At 40.0% G+C, this 24805-nt stretch overlaps 2 protein-coding genes across 2 annotated transcripts in view; one reads left to right on the top strand and one right to left on the bottom strand.

Moving 5' to 3' along the window:
- Positions 1-5009: 5009 nt before the first annotated feature.
- On the top strand, positions 5010-13412 carry rfxap (regulatory factor X-associated protein). The gene is made up of 3 exons (XM_072577200.1): positions 5010-5619; positions 9299-9415; positions 11765-13412. Exons 1-3 carry the CDS (start codon positions 5089-5091, stop codon positions 11870-11872), a joined length of 756 nt encoding a protein of 251 aa, XP_072433301.1. The 5' UTR covers positions 5010-5088; the 3' UTR covers positions 11873-13412.
- A 2672-nt stretch (positions 13413-16084) lies between these two features.
- Positions 16085-24805, bottom strand: part of smad9 (SMAD family member 9) — a 30926-nt gene continuing 22205 nt past the window's right edge. Inside the window, exons 5-7 of the mRNA XM_072577199.1 lie at positions 21512-21733; positions 19980-20236; positions 16085-16476 (exon numbers count right to left, since the gene is read on the bottom strand). Coding sequence (XP_072433300.1) covers positions 16333-16476; positions 19980-20236; positions 21512-21733 — 623 coding nt within the window. The 3' untranslated portion in view covers positions 16085-16332. The remainder of the gene's footprint in view (positions 16477-19979; positions 20237-21511; positions 21734-24805) is intronic.

The following is a 24805-nucleotide window of genomic DNA, read 5'->3' as shown; positions in this document are numbered from 1 at the left end:
GAAGACACTTACAGTGGTGCCAATCAAGTGGGCTGCTTTGTCAAAAAGTCATAGAGGTGTACAGCATGGAAACAGACTCTTTGGGCCAACTTGTCCATGCCGACCTGATATTCCATATTAATCTAGTCCCATTTGGTAGCATTTGGCCCATCCCCCTCTAAATCCATCCTATTCATATACCCAACGAAATGCATTTTAAATGTTGTAATTGTATCAGCCTCTACAACCTCCTCTGGCAGCTTATTCCATACATGCACCACTCTCTATATGAAACAGTTGCATCTCTGGTCCCTTTCAAATTTTTCCCCTCTCAACCTATACCCTGTAGTTTTAGACTCCCCTACCCTGGGGACAAACCTTGAATGCTCACCCTATCCATGCCCCTCATGATTTTATAAAATTCTATAAGGTCATCCCTCAGCCTTTAATACTCCAGGGAAAATAGCCCCTATTCAGCCTCTCCCTATAGCTCAAAACCTCCAACCCTGGCAACATCCTTGTAAATCTTTTCTGAACCCTTTAATGTTTAACAACATCTTTCCTATAGCAGGGACACCAGAATTGAATGCTGTATTCCAAAAGTGGCCTAACCAATTTCCTGTACATCCACAACATGACCTTCCTACACTCAATGCGCTGACCAATAAAGGCAAAAATACCAAATTCCTCCTACACCACCCTGTCTACCTACAACTCCACTTTCAAGGAGCTATGATCCTGCACCCAGAGGTCTTTTCATTAGGCAACACTCCCTAGGGCCTCACCATTAAAAGTTATGCCTTGATTTGATTTACCAAAATGCAGTATCTCATATTTATCTAAAGTAAACTCCATCTGCCACTCCTTGGCCCATTTGCCCATCTGATTAAGGTCCCATTGAATCTGTGGCAACCTTCCTTGCTGTCCACTATACCACCAATATTGGTGTCATCTGCAAACTTATTAACCATTCCTCCTATGTTCATATCCAAATCATTTATATAAATTATAAAAAGCAATGGACACAGCACCAATCCTTGCAGCACACCGCTGGTCACAGGCCTCCAGTCTGAAAAGCAACTCTCCACCATCACCCTCTATCTCCTACTTTAGATCAAATTTTGTATCCAAATGGCTAGATCTCCCTGTATTCCACACGATCGAACCTTGCTAACCAATCTACCATGTAAAAGCTCGTCAAGCACCAAGTCCATATAGACGATGTCCACTGCTCTGCCTTCATCAATTTTCATCACTTCTTCAAAAAAAACTCAATCAGGTTAGTCAGCCCTAGATGGTGACAAGTTTCTTGAGTGTTGTTGGAACTGCACCCATTGAGTCAAGTGGGGAGTATTCCATTACGTTCCTGACTTTTAGTTGGTGGACATGCTTTGGAGAGTTAGGAAAACGTGAGGACTGCAGATGCTGGAGATTAGAGTCAAGATTAGAGTGGTGCTGGAAATGCACAGCAGATCAGGCAGCATCCGAGCAGGAGGAAAATAGATGTTTCAAGCAGAAGTTCTTCATCAAGAATGAGAATCAGGAATTTTCCTGCTCCTCAGATGCTGCCTGACCTGCTGTGCACTCCCAGCACCACTCTAATCTTGACTCTAATCTTCGGGGAGTTAGGAGGTAAGTGACCCGCCGCAGTATTACTAGCCCCTGACTTGCTCTTGTGGCTACTGTGTTTATGTAGTGCGTCTAGTTGGGTTTCTGATCAATGGTAACACCAAGAATGTTGATAGTGGGAATTCAGTGATGGTAAATGCCATTGAATGTCATGGGATAGCATTACATTGTCTCTTACTGAAGATGGTCATAGCCTGGCATTTATGATGTTTGCCACTTGTCAGCCCAAGCCTGGATATTTTCTAGATCTTATTGCATTTGAACATGAAATGCTTCAGTATCTGAGGAGTCATAAATGGTGCTGATCATTGTGCAATCAATGTCAAACTTCACTACTTTTTGATAGAGGAAAGGTTATTGGTGAAGCAGAAGACAGTTGAGCCTCAGACACGATTTGAAGAATTCCAACAGAAATTTCCTGGAGCTGAGATGACTGACCTCCAACTACAACTGTCTTCCTATATGGCAGGTATGACTCCAACCAGCTTGCCCCCATTACCATTGATTCCAGTTTTGCTCGGGCTCTTAGTGGCACACTTGGTCAAATGCAGCTGTGACGTCAAAGGCATATTACTCTCGCCCCACCTCTGGAATTCAGCTGTTTTGTCCCTGTTTGAATCAAGGCTATAATGAGGTCAGGAGCTGAGTGACCCTGACAGAACCCAAACCAGGCATCATTGAGCAGGTCATTGCTAAGCAGGTGTTGCTTGATAGCACTGTTGGTAACACCTTCCACCACTTTACTAATGCTTGAGAATAGACTGATGGTGCGGTAATTTGCCAGGTTGGATTTGTCCTGCATTTTATATAATGGATATACCTGGACAATTTTCCACATTGTCTGGTAGATGCTAGTGCTCTAGCTGTACTAGGAGAACGCAAGTTGCTGGAATGTTGTTAATGCTGATGGCCTTTGCAGTATCCAATGCCTCTGACTGTTTTTTTAAAAATATGATGCAGAATTAATAGAGTTAGCTGAGGATTGGTATCTGTAATGCTAGCAACCATTCGAGGAGGCAAGACAGATCATCCACTCAAATTGTCCAACTGAAAATTGCTGGGAATGCTTCAGCTTCATCTTTTGCACTGATTTGTTGGGGGCACAGGGATATTTGTGGAGCCTCCTCTAGTGACTTGTTTAATTGTTCACGAATGTTCATGACTGGATGTGGCAGAACTGCAGAGTTCAGATTTGGAAATTATTCAACAACAAAAACATGCCCCTTGCAGCATTCCAAATATAATATAGTTTCCTTACAATCTGCCTTCTCATTGCATATGCACTGCTCCCTTGATGCTCTGCACTTTGTCCCCACCAAAAACCTCTCCCCAATCCCCACAAACTCATCAGCTTCTCACCCTCTTCCCCCACATTCATTCACATTTTCTTCTGTCACTTTGTCATCCCTACTAACTAACTGAGCAGCCCCTCTTCGTGAATCACTCCTCCATCACTGTTGGGTCTGCCCAACTCCTCTCCTGCTCCACTCCAGTGACTGACACACCCCAAGAAGCCCCCCTCACTGACTCATATCTTATTAATGTTGGACTCATCTGGGGGCTCAGGCTCCTCCCCATCCAAGGCTTGCCAGACCCCTACTGCCATCCTAATACTTGAGCTACTCCTTCCAGTACCAGGTTCAAATTCCAAAAATACAAGGGCAGCAACAAGAGGAAACTAGCCAGGAATGTCCCAGTCACTGTCCTGAGAAGCAGTGTCCTGGAGAACTAACCAACAAGACACAGGACAAAATATAAAGTTACAAGAGAAGCCTATAATGGACAAAGTGGTTAGTGACCCTTATTCTAACTCCAACATTGTACAAACATTGCCAAGTCAATAATGTGTGTTCTGGCTTAATCACGATGACTGGATGGATGAAAGCCATATACACAAAGATATTCTGCATGGTGAACTGGCTACTGGATCATGGCTTCTTGGGTATCCATTCCTCCATTACAAGTTCACCTGCAAGCAAGACATGAAGATGGCTGACATAATTGTCATTAACTTTCAGTTGAGGCAGGTTATCAGTCACTGGTGGCTGTGATCTGGAGGCTGACTGTTTGGTCTGGCGTTGGAATAGAGGGGCACATAGGAGAAGTTCAGAAATAAAAACCAGAAGCCATCCACTTTCTGAACTCAATATTTCCCTGCAGCAAGTGCAGATTGCTATGCTGAAGGTCCTGAGCTACGTCAGGCACTGGTTCACACACTGCAGATCCTGAGAACCTACAATTAAAGATCATTGTCACAGAGTCACACAGCCCAGAAACAGACCCTTCGGTCCAACCAGTCCATGCCAAATATAAAGATAGTTCTCCTATAATGTAGTAGTTGCATTACCATACAAAGCCATATAACAGAATGGGGCCTATGGGAAAAACAAGGTTGGGGCAGACCACCAAAAAATTAGTAAAAATTGAAACAAAATAAGTAATTTAATGCAAATGATAGCACAGTCTAAGTAAATCTTTAAATCATATATTTTAATGAAATAATACAGTAGATTTAACACTAAAATCACTGACTACAGCACTGTACCTTTCACAAAGCTCTTCACCAGAAAGTATGCAAGCTGATTGACCACATCAGATGCTTATCTGGAAGTCCAGTCCTCAAGATTCGCCCCCAGATTGAAGTAAAGTTCCTTCTAAACGTAGACTACAATTCCCAGTTTCACGCTAAGTTTCAAGGCTTGCAACACCGATTGCATTCCTGTTTCAGCTGATCACACCGAATTTGTATTTCACAAACAAAGGGTCCTTAGGTTGGGTTTCGCTGTTCAGCTAGTGTCGGGGGTAGAATTGTGTAACAGCGAACAGGAATTTGCTTTATAAATGGAAGTGCACAAATCACAAATTAGGAGAACTCCCTGTAATCCCAAACTAAACTAGTCCCATCTGCCGGCTCCTGGCTCATATCCCTCAAAACCTTTCCTATTCATGTACTTATCCAAAAATCTTTTAAACGTTATAACTGTACCCACATCCACCACTTCCCTGGGAAGTTCATTGCACACGCAAACCACCCTCTGTGTAAAAACAAAATTGCCCCCCTGTCATTTTTAAATCTTTCACCTCACCTTAAAAATGTACCCCCTTGTTTTGACATCCCCCCATCCAAGGAAAAAGACAACTGTCATTGACCCTAACTATACCCCTCATTGTTTTATAAACTTCTATAAGTGATGAACAGTAAAGCCTAACAGAAATGCTTCCAACAACTGACCATCCCACGATAATGAAACCAAATAGCATTTCTCCATTACCAAGATGGCCGCCACCACGTTCGGGCAAATACCACGTGATCCCAATAACACCGTAGCTGATTGGTGGGTACAGGAGGGGGGCGGGGAATAACTCTGACATTCCACGGTGGTGTGCGCGACGAGACGACCGGGCATGCGCAGTAATGTGCAGAGGATGGGCCTCCGTGGGGGGTTGTTTACAGTCGGAGGTCGCGGCGTGTGATTCGGGATGAGTGAGGGACAAAGCGAGCGCGATCGGAGCAGCCAGGGTGCTGTTGCCACCAGCACCACGCAGACGACGGGCGTGTCCCCTCACACCGCCAGCCCCCAGGAGGTGACCACGGTGGCTATGGACGCGGCTCTCTTCGAAAGTAGTCAGGCGAGAGGAGCAGAGGAAGCCGTGCGGGCTCCTGATACTACAGAGAACTCCAGGCAGGCTAACGGGGAGGAGGAGGAGGAGGAGGATGAGGAAGAAGGAGAAGAAGAGGACGATGATGATGATGAGGAAGAGGAAGAAGAAGAAGAGGAGTTGGAGGAGTTAGAAGATGAAGAGGAAGATGAGGAAGATGATGAGGAAGAGGAGGATGAAGAGGAGGAAGAAAGCGGCCACAGTGAGACGGTGATCCGGAAATGTGTGTACCAGGATTGTACTGAAACCACCAACCTGGTGGCTAAACCTAGGAAGCCTTGGATGTGCAAAAAGCACCGCAACAAAACTTACAAGGACAAATACAAGAAGAAGAAGAGCGTTCAAGCTATGGTCAGCAGGAACAAAACTTATATGAGCATAAACTACATATGCTGTGCAAACAGTTATTTTGGGGTTTTATTTCCACTCTGATTCTTTTTTGAAAGGTTACTGGGTTTCTTGCTGAAGTGCAGACCTTTGACCATGAGTAGAGGCAGAAGTGGACTAGTGGAGTTCCACAGGGGTCAGTGGTGAGGCCACAACTATTCACGCTATTCATTAATGATTTGGATGAAAGATTGTTGCTAAATTTGCAAATGAACACTAAGATAGGTGGAGGCACAAGTAGCATGAGGAAGGTGGGAATCTGCAGATGGACTTGGACAAGTTAAGAGAATGGGCAAAGAAGTGGCAAATGGAATACAGTGTGGGAAAGTATGAGGTTATGAATTTTGGTAGGAAGAACAGAGGCATAGACTGTTTTCTAAATGGCAAAAGGCTTTGGAAATCTGAGGACAAAGGGGTTTAAGGTTACTGTGCAGGTTCAGTTGGCAGTTCAGAAGGCAAAGGCAGTCGTAGCATTCATTTCAAGAGGTTTAAAGTACAAGAGCAGAGATATACTGTCTCTGGTCAGACTGCATTTGGACTATTGTGAGCAGTTCCTGAATACTACTTGTCCCTCCAATCACCTGTGTATCATCTGCAAACTTAGCAACAATCCCCTTAGTTCTTTAGCCCTGATTATTAATGTGTAACATGAATAGCTGTGGTCCGTACATGGACCCTTATGGAACTCCACGAGTCAACAGTTGCCATCCTGAAACAAACTCCCTTATCTTGACTCTTTGCCTTCTGCCAGTTACCTGGTCCTCTGTTAATGCCATTACAGTGCCCCAACACCATGGGCCCTGAACTTATTTAGCAGCCTTTTGTGCGACACCTTGTCAAAAGTCTTCCGGAAACCCATACAGATCATGAAATGTGAGGTGCCGTGTTTAGGTAAGGCAAATCAGGGCATCACTTATACACTTAATGGAACAAAGATACCTTGGGGTGCAGGTTCATAGTTCCTTGAAAGTGGAGTCACAGGTAGACAGAGTGGTGAAGAAGGCATTTGATATGTTTGTCTTTATTGGTCAGTGCATTGAGGAGAGGAGATAGCAAGTCATGTTGTGGCTGTACAGGAGCAACCTTTGGATTACTGCATTCAATTCTGGTCTCTGCTATAGGAAAGATATTGTAGAACCTGAATGAGTTCAGAAAAGATTTATAAGAATGTTGCCACGATTGGAGGGTTTGAGCTATACAGAAAGGCTGAATAGGCTGGGGCTACTTTCCTAGAGCATTGGAGGCTGAAGGGTGACCTCAGAGAAGCTTATAAGACCATAGATAGGATGAATGGCTATGGTCTTTTCCCCAGGATAGGGGAGTCTAAAACTAGAGGGCATAGGTTCAAGGTTAAAGATTTAAAAGGGACTTAAGGGGCAACTTTTTCATGCAGAGGGTGATGCATGTATGGACTGAGCTGCCAAAGAAAGTTGTGAAGTTGGTACAATTACAACAGTTAAAAGGCATCTGGATGGGTATACGAATAGGAAGGGTTTAGAGGGATATACACCAAATGCTGGTAAATTGGACTAGATTAATTTAGGATATCTGGCTGGCATGGACAAGTTGGACTGGAGGGTCTGTTTCTGTACATCTCTATGGCTCTATAACTCGACTGAATAATATTTCCATTTCTTTCATCTTCCCGCAACTTTGTTTCTATCTTTCCTACTATTTGACCTGTAGAATACACTGAGTAATATATAGTACCTCTATTGTTTCTTCTAATTATGATAACAGAAACTTTAGTGGCTCCTGCCCTAAAATTAGCAAATTTGTTGAATTCATGTTCTTGCGATAGTGAGAGTTGAACTTGTGATCACTAAACTGTGGTACATTTAAAGTAATTTATTGGCTGGGCTGTAAAGTGCCTTCAGACTGCTAATAAAATGTAATATATATGAAACTGTATAAATGTACATGTTTATCTTTATACTCTTTGCTTGTTATCTGCATGTACTGGAGTAAGAAATTAAGTTAAATATCCCCATCCTTTACCCCTTCCAGCTCACGGTTGTTGAGTCAGCTGTTGTGTATTGCCCAATACTCCAGACAGACCAGGAATTACACTTGGCCAGTGGTTTTGTTAATTGTGATGAGTTCTCAACCTCAATAACTTGGAAACAAAAATGCATAAGCATGAATGTAACTTCAAATAGTCTTGAATAATAAGCTTTAATTTCTTTATTTCCTGTCTTAATTTATAGTTTATAATTTTTATTTGAAAGATTTTTTTTATTCATTGATGGAATGTGAGCATCACTGGCTGACTAGTGTTTATTGCCCATTCCTGCTTCCCCTTGAGAAGGTGGTGGTGACCTGCCTTCTTGAACTGCTGCAGTCCACCTGCCTAGTCCACCAAAAAGGTCCACTTTGCCTTTTACTGTACAAAAAAAAAGGTGTTTGCTGCTTTTCTGAATGCTGTATTCTAATCCAACAACTTTCACAATCATCATATCTTGTACAGCCCACAAATAACTAGATTTATTGAATTTCCAGCTCTTCATGCCAGCAATAACTGTGAAATAAACATTGAACAGTCTTTCTTCTAAGTCAGTTCTGCACCAGATTCAGTAGTCAAAATGAGGCCACAGATGGATGTTGTTATTTATGTTGAAATAATATACACCTTCAGATAAGGAAAAAGGGCATTGTTAAATACAAATAGCTAAATGTTATTGTCTGAGGTGCATCACTCAGCTGTTTGTTTTGTTTAAATGTTTTTTGTGGTTTTCCATACTACTGGTATACATTGAACATCATGCATTTGCCTTTTTAGCTGAGACAATAAACCAAGGTATTGTCTGCCATCTGAGGTGAATGTTTTTAAAAAAAAGGCCATGCACCCATTTCAGATAAGAGCCGAAGCATTTCCCTGTGTCCTGACCCTCACCAACATCATTTTATAATGCTGTTTGAGGCTTTTATGAAAACTGGATGTCCATATGCTACATAATTATCTGTAAAGTATTTTGGGATGTGCCGAAAAGGTGAAAAGTTCTAATAAATCCACATTTGTTCATTATTTATATGTCAGATATTCACCACAGATACCTCAGTCCAGCGATTATAAGTGTAAGCAAACCTTTAAAAGCATTAGGGGTTATTAATTGCCATTTCATTGTCTCTGGCACTAAAAATTCAAATGTGGAGCCTCATTCCTTCAAGTTTAATTGTTGGTGATGTTTTAAACATCCTTCCTCTCCTTATTTTTCTTTCTGCACCAGATTTGACATTGATTTCACTGATTCCAACTTACAGTACCTTCTTGGTCTTTATGGTGTTAATTTCATAATTCTTCAAATTGATTAAAGGGGTTTACAGTGCTTGTCTTATTAATTAACATCCCAGATGCCCTCTCCTGGACAGTGTCACATTATTGAAATTCTGCACTTCCAGCAACTTGTAGTGCAAAATATCACTGCTTTGAAGCCAATTCATTTTTGGTATGTTGAAGACTTGCGTTTTTAAGGATTGTGGTAAAAGAGGTCATGTTGGGTTTTGAAGAGATAAACAGATTGATTCCCTTGAAAGAGATCAGTGAAAGGTCATTATGACCTTGAACAATGACTAAATGGGATGTTTAATGGCAGGTGATATTTTTTAATGTGTAAAGCACTTACGTATTCTCGTTTCTGAACAGGATGATACAGATGAAAGACCTACATCTGCCACCAAACAACGTTTGAGATGTATGACAGTGCATCAAACGAGTCGTAAGGCAAGCCTTCTTGAGCAAGTTTTAAGTCAAAAGAGATTGGTGAGACAGGAATTATTTGATTCTTTTATTTTGAGGAAAATATATGTTGTATTTTTTATGTGATAAATCCTTGTCATACCACTGTTGAAATATGATTCAGTTTTTTTTCCATTTATGGAAGATACTGTTCGGTACATTCTGTATACGCCACAGTTGCTGATCTATTGCGGTTGGGTGAACCCAGTCTGTAAAGACCAATCAGTAATAAATGCTTGAAATTGTGAGTTTTACCACCACAAATTTAAGGATGAACTGATGTGAACTCTGTGGAAAATTGAATATTCTCCTGTTGAGCAGGATAGTTGAATTTTTACAAGGATTCTCCTATTTGTCTGCTGTAACTTTAGCAGTACAGCCTCAGAACCAGAATCACATACCACAACCTCCGGCAAAAGACAAAGCTGGAACATTTGTATCTAATTTCAGCTAGAAATGCTGAGTCAGTGATCAGTCTCAGCCTCCTCAAGTCCCATTGATATAAATGCCAGTCTTCAGCTATGTTTCAATCATGTGATTTGAAGACTTGAGTCTAGGCAATGTATTCTGTAAAAGTTATGGGCCCTGGCAAATGTACTTGAAGTTCTGTGGTCCAGAACTTCCTGTGCCCCAAGCTAATCTGTTTCAGTACAGCAACAACACTAGCGTCTATCTGGCAATGTGGAAAATTGCTCAGGAAAGTCTTGTACTTAAAAAAAGGACAAATCCAAATCATCCAACATTAGTCTGTTCTCACTTATCAGCAACATTGTGCAAAGTGCCATTGACAATGCAATCAAGCTGCACCTGTAAAGAAATAACCTGGTTTTTGATGCTCAGTTTAGTTTCTACTAAAGCTACATAGCTCCTGAAACACTGAAGGTGAGGTGAGAGTGACTGCTTAACATCAAGTCAGCATTTGACTGGGTATGGCATTAAGGAGCCCTACCAAGATTGAACTCAATGGAAATCAGAGGGCAAGCTTTTCACTGGTTGGAGTTGTACCCAGTTTATACGCTTAATAAGCATAGCAAATAAAGACAGACCGTTTTACCTTGGTAATGCAAATGCTTTCAGAAACTATCATCTGGAACAAAATCGTCACTTAACTAACAGACAGGTCTATATTTATAAATGTACGGACATCTTCTAAAGCTGATAATTGGCAAGTAACATTCGTACAACACAAGTACCATCTCCAATGAGAAATGTTGCAGCATTGTGTCTCATTTACGTACTGCTCTGCAACAACTTATCAAGGCTCTTTTGATAGCATCTTCCAATCCTGTGACCTCTACCAGTTGGAAGGAGAAGGACAGCAGATACATGGGAACACCACCAGCATCTGCAAATTCCCTCCAAGCATCCTGACTTGAAACTGTTTCAATATTCTTTAATTCGGAATGAGTGAAAATCATGGCACTCCTTAACAGCATTGCCAATGTATCGCCACCATATTGATTGCAATGATTCAAGAGTGCAGTTCATCAGCCTCTCCAGGGAATGGCAATAAATGTTGGCCTAGTCAGCAGTGCCCACATAACAAGAATGAATAAAATTAAAAAAAAACTATTTATTTCTGATGTGGAAGTCTAACTGCGAACAAAAGACTGTTACTATGTCTAGACATCCATTCTAATGCACACGTTCTAATGGGATGGTTATTGTATCAAATCAGGCTGCTCTGTTCTCCAGCTCACACTGAAAGGAGTTGGACACCTCGTTTTTTTATGTTTGCCTTTTGTTGATGCAATGTAAGGCTAAACTGGGTAAGTACATAAGAGAGAAAGAAATAGAAAGAAATGTTACAATGCAATGAAATAACGTCACAGGTTTGTATAATGTATAGAAAGCTACACTGTTCCATTGAACTGAATGGCCTGTGCAGCTAATTCTTTAAATATATTGTGCACATTATAGGATCAAAAATACTGTCTAAGATGTTTTGGATAGTTTATCCATGAAACTTGTTTCAAGAGTCCATTTGCCATGATAATCAGTCAGTTAGTAAAGAAACAGATATGTCACAATGTATGTATGTTTGTAGGCTGTGTCCCAGCACTGCTTTGATTTGTTCCTTTTAAACAAAAATAATTTTGCTTTCAGAAATGCTACGGAGTACCCAGTTTGAAGAGTTCAATCAGAAATGTGGCTGAAACATTAACATTTAGTTTCTACTCGTGGTCTTCAAGCTTAGCTTTCTGTTGTGAGCATGGGAGGGGAATTTGGTTTGTGCTGTGAAATATAGAATGGGAAGTTTGCAGAACAAAAATTCTACTTGAATTTAAAAATTTGTAATAGAGTACAAAAAAACTTCTATTGCAATAGTATTTGATAATATTGGATGAGTAATGCAATTATATTTATTTTTAGTCATTATTGAGAAGTCCAGAAGTTGTCCAGTTTCTACAACAGCAGCAACGATTGCTGAGCAACCAGGCCCTTGCTCAAAGGCAGCAGTTTCCAGAATCACCAATGTGATGCTTTCTTTGCAAATAGGATGGTAATGTACAGGAGGATGATGCTAATGAAATGTCTGTAAGTCACTGAAGGTTTTCACATTTCAGCTGCTTTACTTCATTACTGTGAGAACAGAGTTTTCTAACACCATTTTGAAAAAAAAATGTTATTAATTAGGCGTGATGATTGTGATATTACCATATGAAAGACTTTTTTTGTATTAAAGGTATACTTGGATATTTTGAATATTCCTGATTGGTAATTTGACCCTGGATGATTGTGCAGATGAGGTTAAGGGATGATGGTATAAAATGGAGCAGTTTACTATTACAGGACCCAGTCTTGTCACTGAACATTTTAAAATTAGGTACAGCAGCTGAGTGCAAAATAAAGCTCTGTTGCTCCTGCGCCATCAATGTACATGAGCCTAAACAAAAACTATCATTTATGTAATGTTGTATGTGAAGTCATCTGAGGAAGTATTGTGGTGGAGGTAGAAAATGTAGTGGATCCTGACTAAGCAAAAATTAGAAAAGTTGGAATAGCAAGTAAATTTTAAAAGAAAAGTCTATATGGCTTCTGAAAGCAGAAGGGTGTGGAAGAATTTCAAGAGTACCTTTATTGTTTGATACTGTATAATGGAAAGTCTGTGGAGTTTGTAAGGATATGTAAGGGTTGTAACGTTACAGAAAAGCACTGCTATAGTTTTAAAGCAAATTGCAATCTGAGCTGATTTCTGCTGTTCAGAAATTAAAGTTTGAGCTATTCATTTTTTTTCTATGTGTCCAAGGCATTGCTGGCTAGGCCAGGTTTTTGTACAAATTGCCCTGAAGATAGTGATGAATTGTCATTTTGAACTACTTAGTCCTTGTGTAGGAAGTACTGTTAGGAAGGGAGTTCCAAAATTTTGACCCAATGAAGGAATAATAATAATAGTTCCAAATCAAGGTGGTGAGTGGCTAAGAGGGGAATGACCATGTGGTGGTGTTCCTCAATATTTGTTCTTCTCCTTCTAAGTGGTGGAGGTTGTGCTGTCATCTTACAAATCCTACTGATGTACATTCACTCCACACTCTTATTTTCAATTAACAAAGGTAAAGTTGGCTGCAGGCACTACATGAATAATCACAATGCAGACATTGTAGGAATAATGCTCTGCAGGATTAAAATTTTTCTTCATCATCCTCTCAATTTTTCAGCAGGTTCTTCCTCTTTTGCCTTCACATAGCCAGCCTTCCATTGTTATAAATTAATAATTATGGCATCCAAATAGAATACAAATGCTGTTTTACAGATGCAAGCATGATTTTTAATTCCCAGATGCCTCTCAGATATTAAACACTGCAGTCAACTGTTACACTTATTCAGTTTGAAATTGGAAATGATTAGGTTAGAGGACATTTGAATTTCTAGAAATGTATGTTTACGAGATTATTAAATGTGTTAAATATCTTCAAAAGTGATTTTGTTTGAAGATCTAAAAGGTGAATTTTAATTACAATGTATTAAGCCTGGTCTTTAACAAATTTTGGAATATTGATTTTCAAATAAAGTATGGATATGTAGCTTTTCGTGTCTGGTTTCTTTGTTAACTTCAAAGAAATAGATTCTGACATTTTAATACTACCCTCTGGTTGTGTTGATGAGAAACTCCATTGTTAATCTGTGATTCTTAAATTGTACTCCAGCCAGGGAAGCCTGGGAAGAATCATTATTCTGCAGACCTTAAAGCAGTCTATGTGATTAGCATAAAAATTTAGACATCATTGTGCCGTTTGTTCACAGTAAGACATAAGCCACAATGTTTCTTCGCTGGAGTCTAATTACCTGCCCAGCCCCAATACAAACACACCCACATCTTGTACAACAGTATATCCCTACTGATTAATAAGATGTTACTTAAGACGGTATATGAATGCAATCACCAAGTTCAATACTGTCTTAAGATATGGATTCTGGAGAGGATTTAGTAGTGGAGAGTTGTGATATTATTTTATTCCCTCTCTCATTTGTAGAGTCCTGGTATCTGATTGTGATGAATTTTCAGGTCTGCACAAATTGGTAACATAACCTAACTGCCTAACAATGGGATAAGTTTTTCAGAGAGTATTGGAAACAATTGTTTTTAATATCTAAAATAAAATAAAGAAATGCAGATGCTGGAGATCTGAAACAAAAACAGAAATTGCTGCATAAACTCAGCAGGTCTGGCAGCATCTCTGGAGCGGAAAAAAAGCAGAGCTAACATTTTGAGTCTGGTGACTTTTCATCAGAACTTCTGATATATACATATTCTCATCCAAACATCAGCTCCTATTAAACATTCTTCAAGAAAAGGGCATGAAAGAATTCAGGAGCAGACTTTGCCTATATCTGAGGGACTGTAGCCATTTGCGGATTGCATCCAACAGTAATACTGACTCAAGGTGATCCGCATTGTTCATGAGTCAAAACATGTGGTGCTGGAAAAGCACAGCCGGTCAGGCAGCATCCGAGGAGCAGGAGAGTTGAAGTTTCGAACAAAAGCTCTTCATCAGGAATGGGGGGGTGGGAAGGGGGCTTCCAAGGGGTCTGAGAGTGGGGTGGGGCTGGGGGGGAAGGTAGCTGGGAATGCAATACGTGGATGATGATGGGGGGGTGATGGTGATAGGTTGGAGTGGAGGGTAGAGCGAATAGGTGGGAAATAAGATGGACAGGGAGGATAGTTCAAGAGGGCAGTGTGCTGGATTGGAGCGTTAGATCTGGGATAAGGTGGGAGGAGGGGAAATCAGGAAACTGGTAAAATCAACATTGATCCCATGTGGTTGGAGGGTCCCAATGCAGAAGATGAGGTGTTCTTCCTCCAGGCATTGGGTGGCTAGAATTTGACAGTGGAGGAGGCCCTGGGCTTGCATGGCCTTGGTGGAGTGGGAGGGGGAGTTGAAGTGTTCGGCCTGAGGGTAGTGGGGTTGATTGGTACCTGTGTCCTGGAGATGTTCTAGGAGCGAGGCTCTAAAATCTTGTGTTTTCAAATAAACCTATTGGTCTATAACCCAGTATTGTGTGATTTCTTTTTACATTATGAAGAAGCCAGAGGACCACCTTGGTTCAATGATGAGTGTCAGGAAGCAAGGTAGGGGCAGCACTATGCATACCTAAATGAAAGCTGCTAACCTGGTGAAGTAATGATACAGGATCACATGCATGCAAAAGAGCAGAAGCACTAAGCTTTGGACAGAGCTATGCATCTTGCAAGTAATAGATCATATCAAAGCTTCACATTCCCACCGTAATCAGTTGTGAATAATATGAATGCAAACAATTAATGGAAGGAGATGGAGCCTGAGGACTGTCTCCATTCCCATTGGGGATGCCCAGCTCATCAGTGCAAAAGATTGTGTCTTGGGCAAGCAAGCTGCAAAAGCATACATAGGAACAAGGACCAAGAGTAGGTCACTTGGCTCCTCAAGTCTGCTCTGCCATTCAATAAGAACTTAGCTGATCTGACCTTAACTTCAACTCTTAAGTTTCTGCACATCCCTGATAATCTTTTATTCTCTTGGTAATCACAAATCTATACTTCTGCCTTCAAAATATTTAAAACTTTTGCATTCACTGCCTTTTCAGAAAGGAAATTCCAAAGATTCTCAACCCTCAGAGAAAAACATTTCCTCATCTCTGTCTTAAATGGGCTAACCCTTTCTTTTTGAATTGGTGACCCCTAGTTCTAGATTCTCCCACAAGTGGAAAAAGCATCCTTTCAACATTCACTTAATCAGGTCCTCTCAGGATCTTGCATATAGTCACCTCCGACTCTTCCAGAGTTCCAGAAGATGCAAGCCTAGCCTGTATCGTCTTTTCACATAAGGCATTCCACTCATTCCAGGTATTAGTCCATTAAACTGTCTCTGTACGGCTTACAACATATTAATATCCTTCCATAAGTACAGTGAACAGTACTGTTTATAATATTCCAGATGTGGTTTCATGAACTGTTAGATTGAGTTGCTGAAATGTACAGGATTATATTTTAAAAACATCAAATTGGTATTTCAAGTTGTTACATAATTTAACACTTAAATCTAATTCATTCAGAATTCTCTTTTTTTAAATCGCAACTTATAATAAATATATGAACAGGTGAGTACCTATCATCCGTATTTTTTTTCTTTCTCAGCTGTTTCTAACAAGGTTAAGATATGTGCATTTAAATGTACCCTGAGGAATAATTGTAATCGCCAACAATAAGACAAAGCATCTCTTGATTTTCCATGGTCAACTAATTTAACAAAAGTTGCTTGTATTTCATATGGAAAATTGCTAGACCATAATTGACAGAACACCATATTAGATATGAAGGTTAACAAGCCAAATGTAACCATGCAATAATTTAAAAGAAATGGCCCATATAAAACTAGGAAAAACCCATATACATCTTACGCATTAGTTTTAACTTGCCAGTTTTATATTTTACGGATCAAGGGAGTTAATAAAGAGCCATACTAAGAGACTGAAGATATGGGATTGTGAGGTGAACCCATCTGTGTTAAAACTTTATCCAGCCATTGTAAGGGTCCATGCAGATGAATCTCTATCCAGCAGGGAGTGCTTGTAACGTCTTGACGATGGTACTCTGCTCCCCATCCCTGAAATGATTAAAAAGAAGTCAGTTTTATATGAGCAGATTTTGTGTTTAATCTATTTAAATTTCATTTTTATAATGTTTAGTTATTTTGATACTTTTTAGGTTTTCAAAGCCATGCAACATTTCTTCATAATGACGACAGGCAGGCAGGCTTTTATGAGGTTCCTGAAAATGGTTCTCCAAAAGCAATCAAATGGAAGCATGAAAATTATTTACATGGGGAATCACTGGGAAATTATTGATCTTCAATTTCACAAGACTGACCACATGTGGAACTTAAGTACTAGCTTATGCCAAATGCTGTATTCAGAGTTCACAAATAAATTGCATGGAAACAGACCCTTTGATCCAACTTGTCTACTCCAACCAGTTCCTAAACTGAATCAGTCCCATTTGCCAGTCTTTGGCCATATCCCTCTAAAACTTGCCTTTTCATGTATCCATCCAGATGCCTTTAAATGTTATAATTATGCCAGCCTCCACCATCACCTCTGGCAGCTCATTCCATACATACACCACCACATGAAAAAGTTGTCACTTGGGTCCCTTTTAAATCTTTCTGCTTCACCTTAAATCTATGTTGTCTAATTTTGTAAATCCCTACCCTGGGAAAAAAGACCTTGGCTATTCACCCTATCCATGCCCATTACAATTTTATATACCCCTATAAGGTCACCCTGAGCTTCCGATGCTCCAGGGAAAAAGTTCCAGTTTATTCAGCCTTTCCCTTTAGCTCAAACCCGACAATCCTGGCAACATCCTTATAAATCTTTTCTGAACCCTTTCAAGCTTAACAACTTCTTTCCGATAATAGAGAGACCAGAATTAAATACAATATTCTAAAAGTGGTCTCACCATTGTCCTGTACAGCCGCAACATGACATATGATCTCCTGTACTCAATGCACTGACCACTAAAGGTAAGCATGCCAAATGCCTTCTTCACCACCTTGTTTACATGTGACTCCACTTTTAAGGAACAATGTACTTAGGTGTCTTTGTTCTGCAACACTCCTCAGGCCCCACCATTAAGTCCTACCCTGCTTTGCCTTAGCAAAAGGCAACACCTCAGATTTATCTAACACCTTGACTATTAGTTTTGCTTTATGCTGTTATGGTCAATTGTGATCTGCATTTTCTTATCTTTGCTGCTGCTTTTGGTAGTATAGCTATCTGCGTATAACATTAGAAGCCATACTACTCATTGACCACTTTCTTTGCAGCTTGTCTTGGCATAATCACTTAGTTCTGTTCTACTTACTCATGTCAATTTACTTTCAGAAATAAGCTCTGATGTTTTTCCTTGGCCTCTGCATTGAATGGCATAGCCCTTAATGATTTCAGCCTCCATCTCAACTCAACTCACCCCAATCTGTGTTCACTGCTCTCCATTAACCTCCAACTCTACAAACTTGCTGATCCACATTCAGGGCCACTCCTTCGATCTTGCAATTTCATGTTTATTCCGCTCATACACAACAACAACAACAAAAAGTCTGATCCCTTCCTTGTAATCCACAAACCCCCTTTGGATGGTAGAATCCCATTCCATGCCTCTTTTAAATGCATTTCTTTCTGTATTCAACCTACCTCACTCACTTACAATGGAACTTTCAAACTTCTAGCTGTCTAGCCTCTCTCCTCTATTTCTCACGGCTGCAGCTACCTATCTGCTCCATTACATTCTTCTCTTTACTGTTGATGCCTCACTCCTAGTAAAACCATTATATTCTCCAATTCTACTTGTCCCTGGCAAAATACCTATCTACATTCTCTTGACCAAGCAATGCAGGTAAGAATTTCTACAGCATACAGTTTGTTACACTCATTATTTCCAGGTCTGGCTTGATTACATTAAGCAGCATTAAGACCAGCTCATCTTGAATGCAACTGCTTAATACTTCTGAAATCATAGAATTCCTAAAGTGCTGATAGAGGCCATTTGACTCATCTGCACAGACTATCCAAAGAACATCCCACCCTATCCCCATAACTCCACATTTACCATCGTTACCCTACCTGGCTGAATATGCCTGAACACTATGAGATAATTTAACATGGCCAATTGATCTAGCCTGCACATCTTTGGACTGTGGGAGGAATCCAGAGCACATGACTGAAACCCATACAGACTCGGGGAGAACATGTAAACTCCACACAGTTTTCCAAGGCTGGAATCAAACTTAGTCCTTGGCACTGTGAGGCAGCAGTGCCACCAGGCCACCCATGAAAAAGCATGTCTTGCCTCTTCCTTAATTCCTCTTCCTTACCTTCTCAAGCCTCACCTCCATTAAATGAAACAAATTGTAAGCTGCCTTCATCTCGATCTCACTCACAATTTGTTCAACTGTCAGTACCAGAAAGCTGAGGTTCCTCTTCTACCCCACCCTCAATCTTTCTGTAGTTTGTCTTCTGTCTTGCCTCAAGCTCATTTTCTCCATGAGATCCATCTCCTTTTTGATCTTATTGATCTTCCTAACCCTAAAGTGCTGAAAAAAAAACTTTGCTACCTGGATCCCTATTTAAAGGATTCAGCACCTTCCACAAATGTAATCCACTCTGCTGCTGGCTCGATATGTTCAAATTCAGAATGAAGTGTGACTGCTTGCAAATTTACTCCTCACCTACCACTGCAGCAGCCTCAAAATGATGGACTGAAAATGGACATTGCTTCAGGCATCAGCCATTAGTTTGTTTGGGATGGGGGTGAATGGGAGTTGCATGTGAGTGAAATCCAAAAATCTACTCTTCTGTTAGTTTGGTTTATTAAAATAAGCTACTGTTAAGTCTAGAAGATCTAATGTCCTAAGATACATAGCAACCACTGAATGAGGATTAACAAGTTATATACAAATTTACATTTTATATAATTAATAGTTGCAACCCACCATTCAGCTTCTATTCCCCAAGCATGTTGTGGTCTGTTCGCCGAGCTGGGAATTTGTGTTGCCGACGTTTCGTCCCCTGTCTAGGTGGCATCCTCAGTGCTTGGGAGCCCCCTGTGAAGTGCTTCTGTGATCTTTCCTCCGGCATTTATAGTGGTTTGTCTAATGGCGGAGGAAATATCACAGAAGCGCTTCACAGGAGGCTCCCAAGCACTGAGGATGTCACCCAGACAGGGGACGAAACGTCTGCAACACAAATTCCCAGCTCGGCGAACAGAACCACAACAACGAGCACCCGAGCTACAAATCTTCTCACAAACTTTGAATTCCCCAAGCATGTTAAACAATGACTAAATACTTATCTTTTCTTAAATAATAGAGCTTCTAGTGAGCAAAAAATAAAATCCACAAAACAGATTAAAAACCACTAATTGTTACTTACAGCTATTCTTTCTGAAAACTAAGCTAAATGGCATCAATGGAATTTTTTTTTTAATGGCATGAATTCCATAGTGTATTAACAGCAGTTAGCAACACAACCAACATTTTGGATATTGGATATCATCAACCATGCATAATTTTTAAAAACCATCGCTCTATAATAACGATTAGGTACTTACTTTCACAAAGCTCATGCGGATTGTACACATTTTTGTCAATTCATAGACCACCTCAAATCCATGATTTACAGATTGTGCTAGAAGCTGGGCAAAGAGCTGATTATTGAATATCTTGAGGCTACAACCACTAGGAATCTTGCAAACAGTAGTTGGATGAAAGCCATGTTGATAGTTGCAGTTGCGACTCTGGACAAAGATACTGCTTTCACTCAAGCATTCGGCGTAAACCTCACCACCAACATAATACAGGTGAACACCTGGAAGATTTTTTTCATGAATTGTTTATTACGTCTGTTTGCATAAGAATCTTTCTTTCAAAAATGAATACTAAGAGAACTCCAAAAACATGTTTTTTACTACGTGATTTGTTTTAAGAGTATAGAGCTACAGCTTATCTAACTCTCTGAACTTTCAGACAATCAGGATAATAGATCAAAAACCCTAATAATAAGCCTATTGATAACTTTTCCCTAATACCATCTGTTCTTATATATACACTGTTTAGAAAGCAGTGGTAACAACTTCCACTCTATTCTAGAGGCTGAATTACATATGGTAGAGTATTGTCATGACAAAGCATGCAATAATTCAGGAACACCTAACACTATCTTTTCAGGACATCTAGCAATTTTCATTGAATGCACACTGATCAGCTATGTCTGCATTCTGGTTAAAGGATGAGTAACAATTTGCAATTTATAATGCAAACAAGAATTGAAAATGGAAAAATATTCCCTTAATTTTAAAGGCTGAATGAAGCAGCCCTGCTTTCTAACTATATATGATATCCACCAATTGCCAACGTGTGAACACACTATACCATGAAGCTGTCCCACTGTATTTGCAATTCTACAGCTAACCCTTAGAGCAATATATAATTGAGAATCAAATCCCTGAATTAAAAGTTTATTTTTCCAGTGAATTTATGCAGTTCTATTTTATGTGTTATATTCTGCTTATATTTCTAGTCAAATTATATGGTGGAATTTATAGTTTAAACTGAACTACCTGGTGGACATTAGGAATCCAACAGATTTATTTGAGGAGGAACAATGAATTCTCCCAGTATGTTCCTCAATCACCATTACCAAGTACATTCATGTCATTGTTGTTTGTGAGGAGTACCTTTTTGTATAATGGAAGCTACATCCACTTCCATAGTAACAGTCATTACAGTTGAAAGCAATTCATTTTATGTGATGTGCACTGGTACAGCTCGAAACACTGCTTCTAACTGCATAGTTAAGTGTGCTGCATTCTTGTGTGTCATCCAAGGCACACATTGTCAGACCAAGTTGTTATGAAGTTAGGATGAGAATTCGTTAGCACTATTTTTCATAACTTGCCCATATTTCTCAATCCTTTTTTACACTCTCCCTGACGAATGCCTGCTGTGATCAAGTTGCTTTTGGAAAGAGTAAGTACATTTCTCAACAGATTTGAAGAGAAAAATCCAAAGAGACTAAGAAAATTCTAGTGTTTAACAACAAATAGCCTTTTAAAGACAAAAAGCATTTATTTATGGACCTGACCTTTTCCAATGTGCCGCCTGGTGTTTTCAATTGTAGAATTTCGATTTACATTTGACAGAAGCCCAAGGCAGAACCTGTTCTTATTATTGGAGGGGTCTGTGAATCCATCAACCAGCAAACTTGTTGCTGATGCATGGAAAGCCTCTCCAACTCTATTGTTTAGTTCATAATAGACGATGGAGCACCAGTGATCTGGCTCTTCATAGCAGACAGGTTGCAAATCTGAAAGGAAATCAATTGACAGGGTTTGACGTATCTCCAGGATCATCTCATCTGTACTTATCAACATTACAGTAATAAAAAATTGTAGTAAAAATAAACATTCTTTGTGAGTGTAAATTAGTATTGTAGCTAGAGACATTTGTGATTGCAATTTTCATTCAGTCGGATTTATATTTTTATTCAAACAGTTTAACAGGATTTTGCCATTGTTTCTAACCCTAGAAGCTGTTGTCCCCAACAGAAATCCAGTAGAGGTCTGGAAGAAGTTATCAGGCAAAAGGGAACAGCAGAAGAACAGGGCAACATATTTGTATGAATAGAATATTAGCAGAGAATAGGCATAAACAGATCATTCTTGGGTCAACAGAGTGTAAATGGGTGGTGTGCCACAGGAATCAGTATACTGGCATCACCTTGTTATTGTTTACATCAATGATTTGGATGAAGGGACCAAATGCATGGTTGCTAAATTTGCAGATGATAAAAGGACAGATAGGAAAGTATCTTGTAAAGAGGACATGAAGATTCTGCAAAAGAATTGGGATAAGCCAGGGGGCAAAAAAAGGTAGATAAAGGGTAACTTGGGAAAAAGTGTATTTGTTCTCTTTGGCAGGAAGAATCGAAAGGCAGTATGTTATTTAAATAAAGGTAAATTATTGAATTCACAGATACAGAGGGATCTGGTGGTCCAGTTCACAAATCACAACATGTTAATGTGCAAATACAGCAGTGATTAGAACGACACATGAAATGTTGCTGTTTATTGCAAGGGGAATGACATGAAATTAGGGGTGCTTTGCTATTGTTGTAAACAATGTTGGTGAGATCACATCCAGTCTACTGTGTACAGTTTTAGTCTTATTTAAGAAAGGATATACACGTGCTAGTTTAGGGAAAGTCCATTTGATTTATATTGTGAAATATTAATTTATAAGAATAAAGTTGCACAGGCTCGGGCTGCATCCATTGGAGTTTAGAAGAATGAGAGGTCATATAATTTAAATATTTGAGATCCTGAGTGTACTTAATAGGGTGGTTGCTGAAAGGATATTAATAATAGCTTCAGTTTTTATTTGTCAGTCAGGATCCCAACACTCTTTTACTTTACATGTACATTATTTTCTTTTGATACAAGTACAGTTCTTTCCTGGATTTTTGATACCCATGCGAAGCACTCTACATTCAATTTGATCTAACATCTATTTGCTCAATCCGTAAAGGTATTTAAATTCCCCTGTAGCCTATTCTGCTCAGCTTTGGAGTCTACCATCCTGTTAGTCATGTAATATATGTACATTTAGCCACTCTATTAATGATTTGCAGCAGAAACTCATGAACATAACTGATGATAACCCCTGTATCACCATCTTGTGGCAGAGGTTGGAACTAGGTGATATCTTTCGAAAATAAGGATCACCCAATTAGAGCAGAGTTGACAATGTTTTCTCTCACAGTGCTTACGAGACTTTGGATAGCTCTTCCTCAGGGATCAGTGAGAGGGCACAGGTAGTTAGAATTTCATATAACAAGAGAATCAATGATTGACGGGGTGGGGAGCTTGGAATATGGAGTTGATGCCGCAATCAGATCAGCCAAGATTATATTGAATAGTGGAACAGGCTAGGAGTGGTCAAAGGACCTGCACATATTCCTAAATCATATGTTTGTACAGCACAATCATCAGTTGTTGCACTTTCAATTTACATCAGTCACAGTTCCTGTCACATAAATTCTCCAAATTTCTCCTTCGTTGTGTGAATGCACTAATTTTTATGGTTTATATCATGACAACAGCCTTTCAATACAGTACTCTAGCAGCCACCTTTCATGTATTGCCCAAGATAATGGCCGAGAAGCATGGAGAGGCACACAATTCTGTAAAATTGTCTTTAATGTGATAACGAGCAGACACTCTGTTTGATGTCTCCCTTTCCTAACAAGCCTGGGAATTTGGACATTGATTGCTGTAATTTCAATGCCTCCTTGGCTGAAATGAATAAGGATACTTGATCAAAACTAAGTGAAATTTTCTACTCCCTTGAGCAGAGTGAGTGTTGGTGAGAAAGCTGGACAACTACAGAGAGAAAGGAAAAATCAGAACCTCAAAGATTTTACGATTTTCCCCTTAGGGAAAATGACATTAGCAACTCTGCAGGTGCTATCCCTGTGGTTGCATGAGGGGTAGTCCTATGATCAAATAGGAACTGGGACAGTTTGGTATCCAGTGAAGCTGTAAGCTGTTTCTGTAAGCTTGCCTTCACAGTTTGGACAGCTCTTTCTGCCAGACCATTAGAGGATGGATGGTATGTAGCTTAAATGTTAAATGCCATTCAATTTTAGGAAATACCCAAATTCCCTGTTGGCAAATGATGGCCTGCTATCCGTCAACAACACTTCCAGGAGTTCTTGTCTTGCAAAACATTTGTGGAGTTTTTCGATCGTTGGCCCTGTGTTTGACGAATGAACTCTATGCACTTCCACTCTGAGTGATGACTAAGAACATTGAGCCTGTGAAAGAACCTGCATAATCGATGTGTAACTGAGTCCACGATTTACCTGACCACTCCCATGAGTGTGGGGGCGCTGCTGGCATAATTTCTGTCCTTGTTCACACTCTGGGCACTGCCCCACCAACGTGGCTATGTCAGCGTTCACTCCTGAGCACCAGACATAACTTGTTGCAAACATCTTCATTTTGGAAACCCCTTAATGACCCTGGTGGAGTCCAGCCAGTATCTGACAGTGACCTTTGCTTGGGGCAAACACTTTTGCTCCCTATAATAATATGCCATCCTCTACTGTGATCTGGTCTGTCTGGGTCCAAAAAGGTTTGAACAAGGATAAAAATTACTGCCAGTAGCTCCCCTACATTCATGGGAATGGGTGGGTAAACCCTGGATTTAGTTACACCTTGACTATGCAGGTCATTTCATGGGCTCAAAGTTCTTAGTCATTGTGGTCCAAGAAAGTTTCAATTCTGGTTCAGATGGTCCTTTCGTTTCACCCATCATCACCAGCTGTTTCAGTTTTGCCAAGACCAGATCTTTCTCCATCCAAAGTGTGATATTGTCA

The sequence above is a fragment of the Chiloscyllium punctatum genome, chromosome 9, assembly GCF_047496795.1.
Source record: "Chiloscyllium punctatum isolate Juve2018m chromosome 9, sChiPun1.3, whole genome shotgun sequence".
Taxonomy (NCBI): domain Eukaryota; kingdom Metazoa; phylum Chordata; class Chondrichthyes; order Orectolobiformes; family Hemiscylliidae; genus Chiloscyllium; species Chiloscyllium punctatum.
The sequence above is the reverse complement of the archived record's forward strand: the minus strand, read 5'-3'. Positions and strand labels throughout refer to the sequence as shown.

What these genes read in the sequence shown, in the direction of transcription:
- rfxap (XM_072577200.1), top strand. Translation starts at nt 5,089, where the DNA reads ATGAGTGAGGGACAAAGCGAGCGCGATCGGAGCAGCCAGGGTGCTGTT. An exon ending in AGAAGAGCGTTCAAGCTATG is followed by an intron (nt 5,620 to 9,298) that starts GTCAGCAGGAAC and finishes GTTTCTGAACAG; the next exon opens with GATGATACAGATGAAAGACC. An exon ending in TTTTAAGTCAAAAGAGATTG is followed by an intron (nt 9,416 to 11,764) that starts GTGAGACAGGAA and finishes ATTTATTTTTAG; the next exon opens with TCATTATTGAGAAGTCCAGA.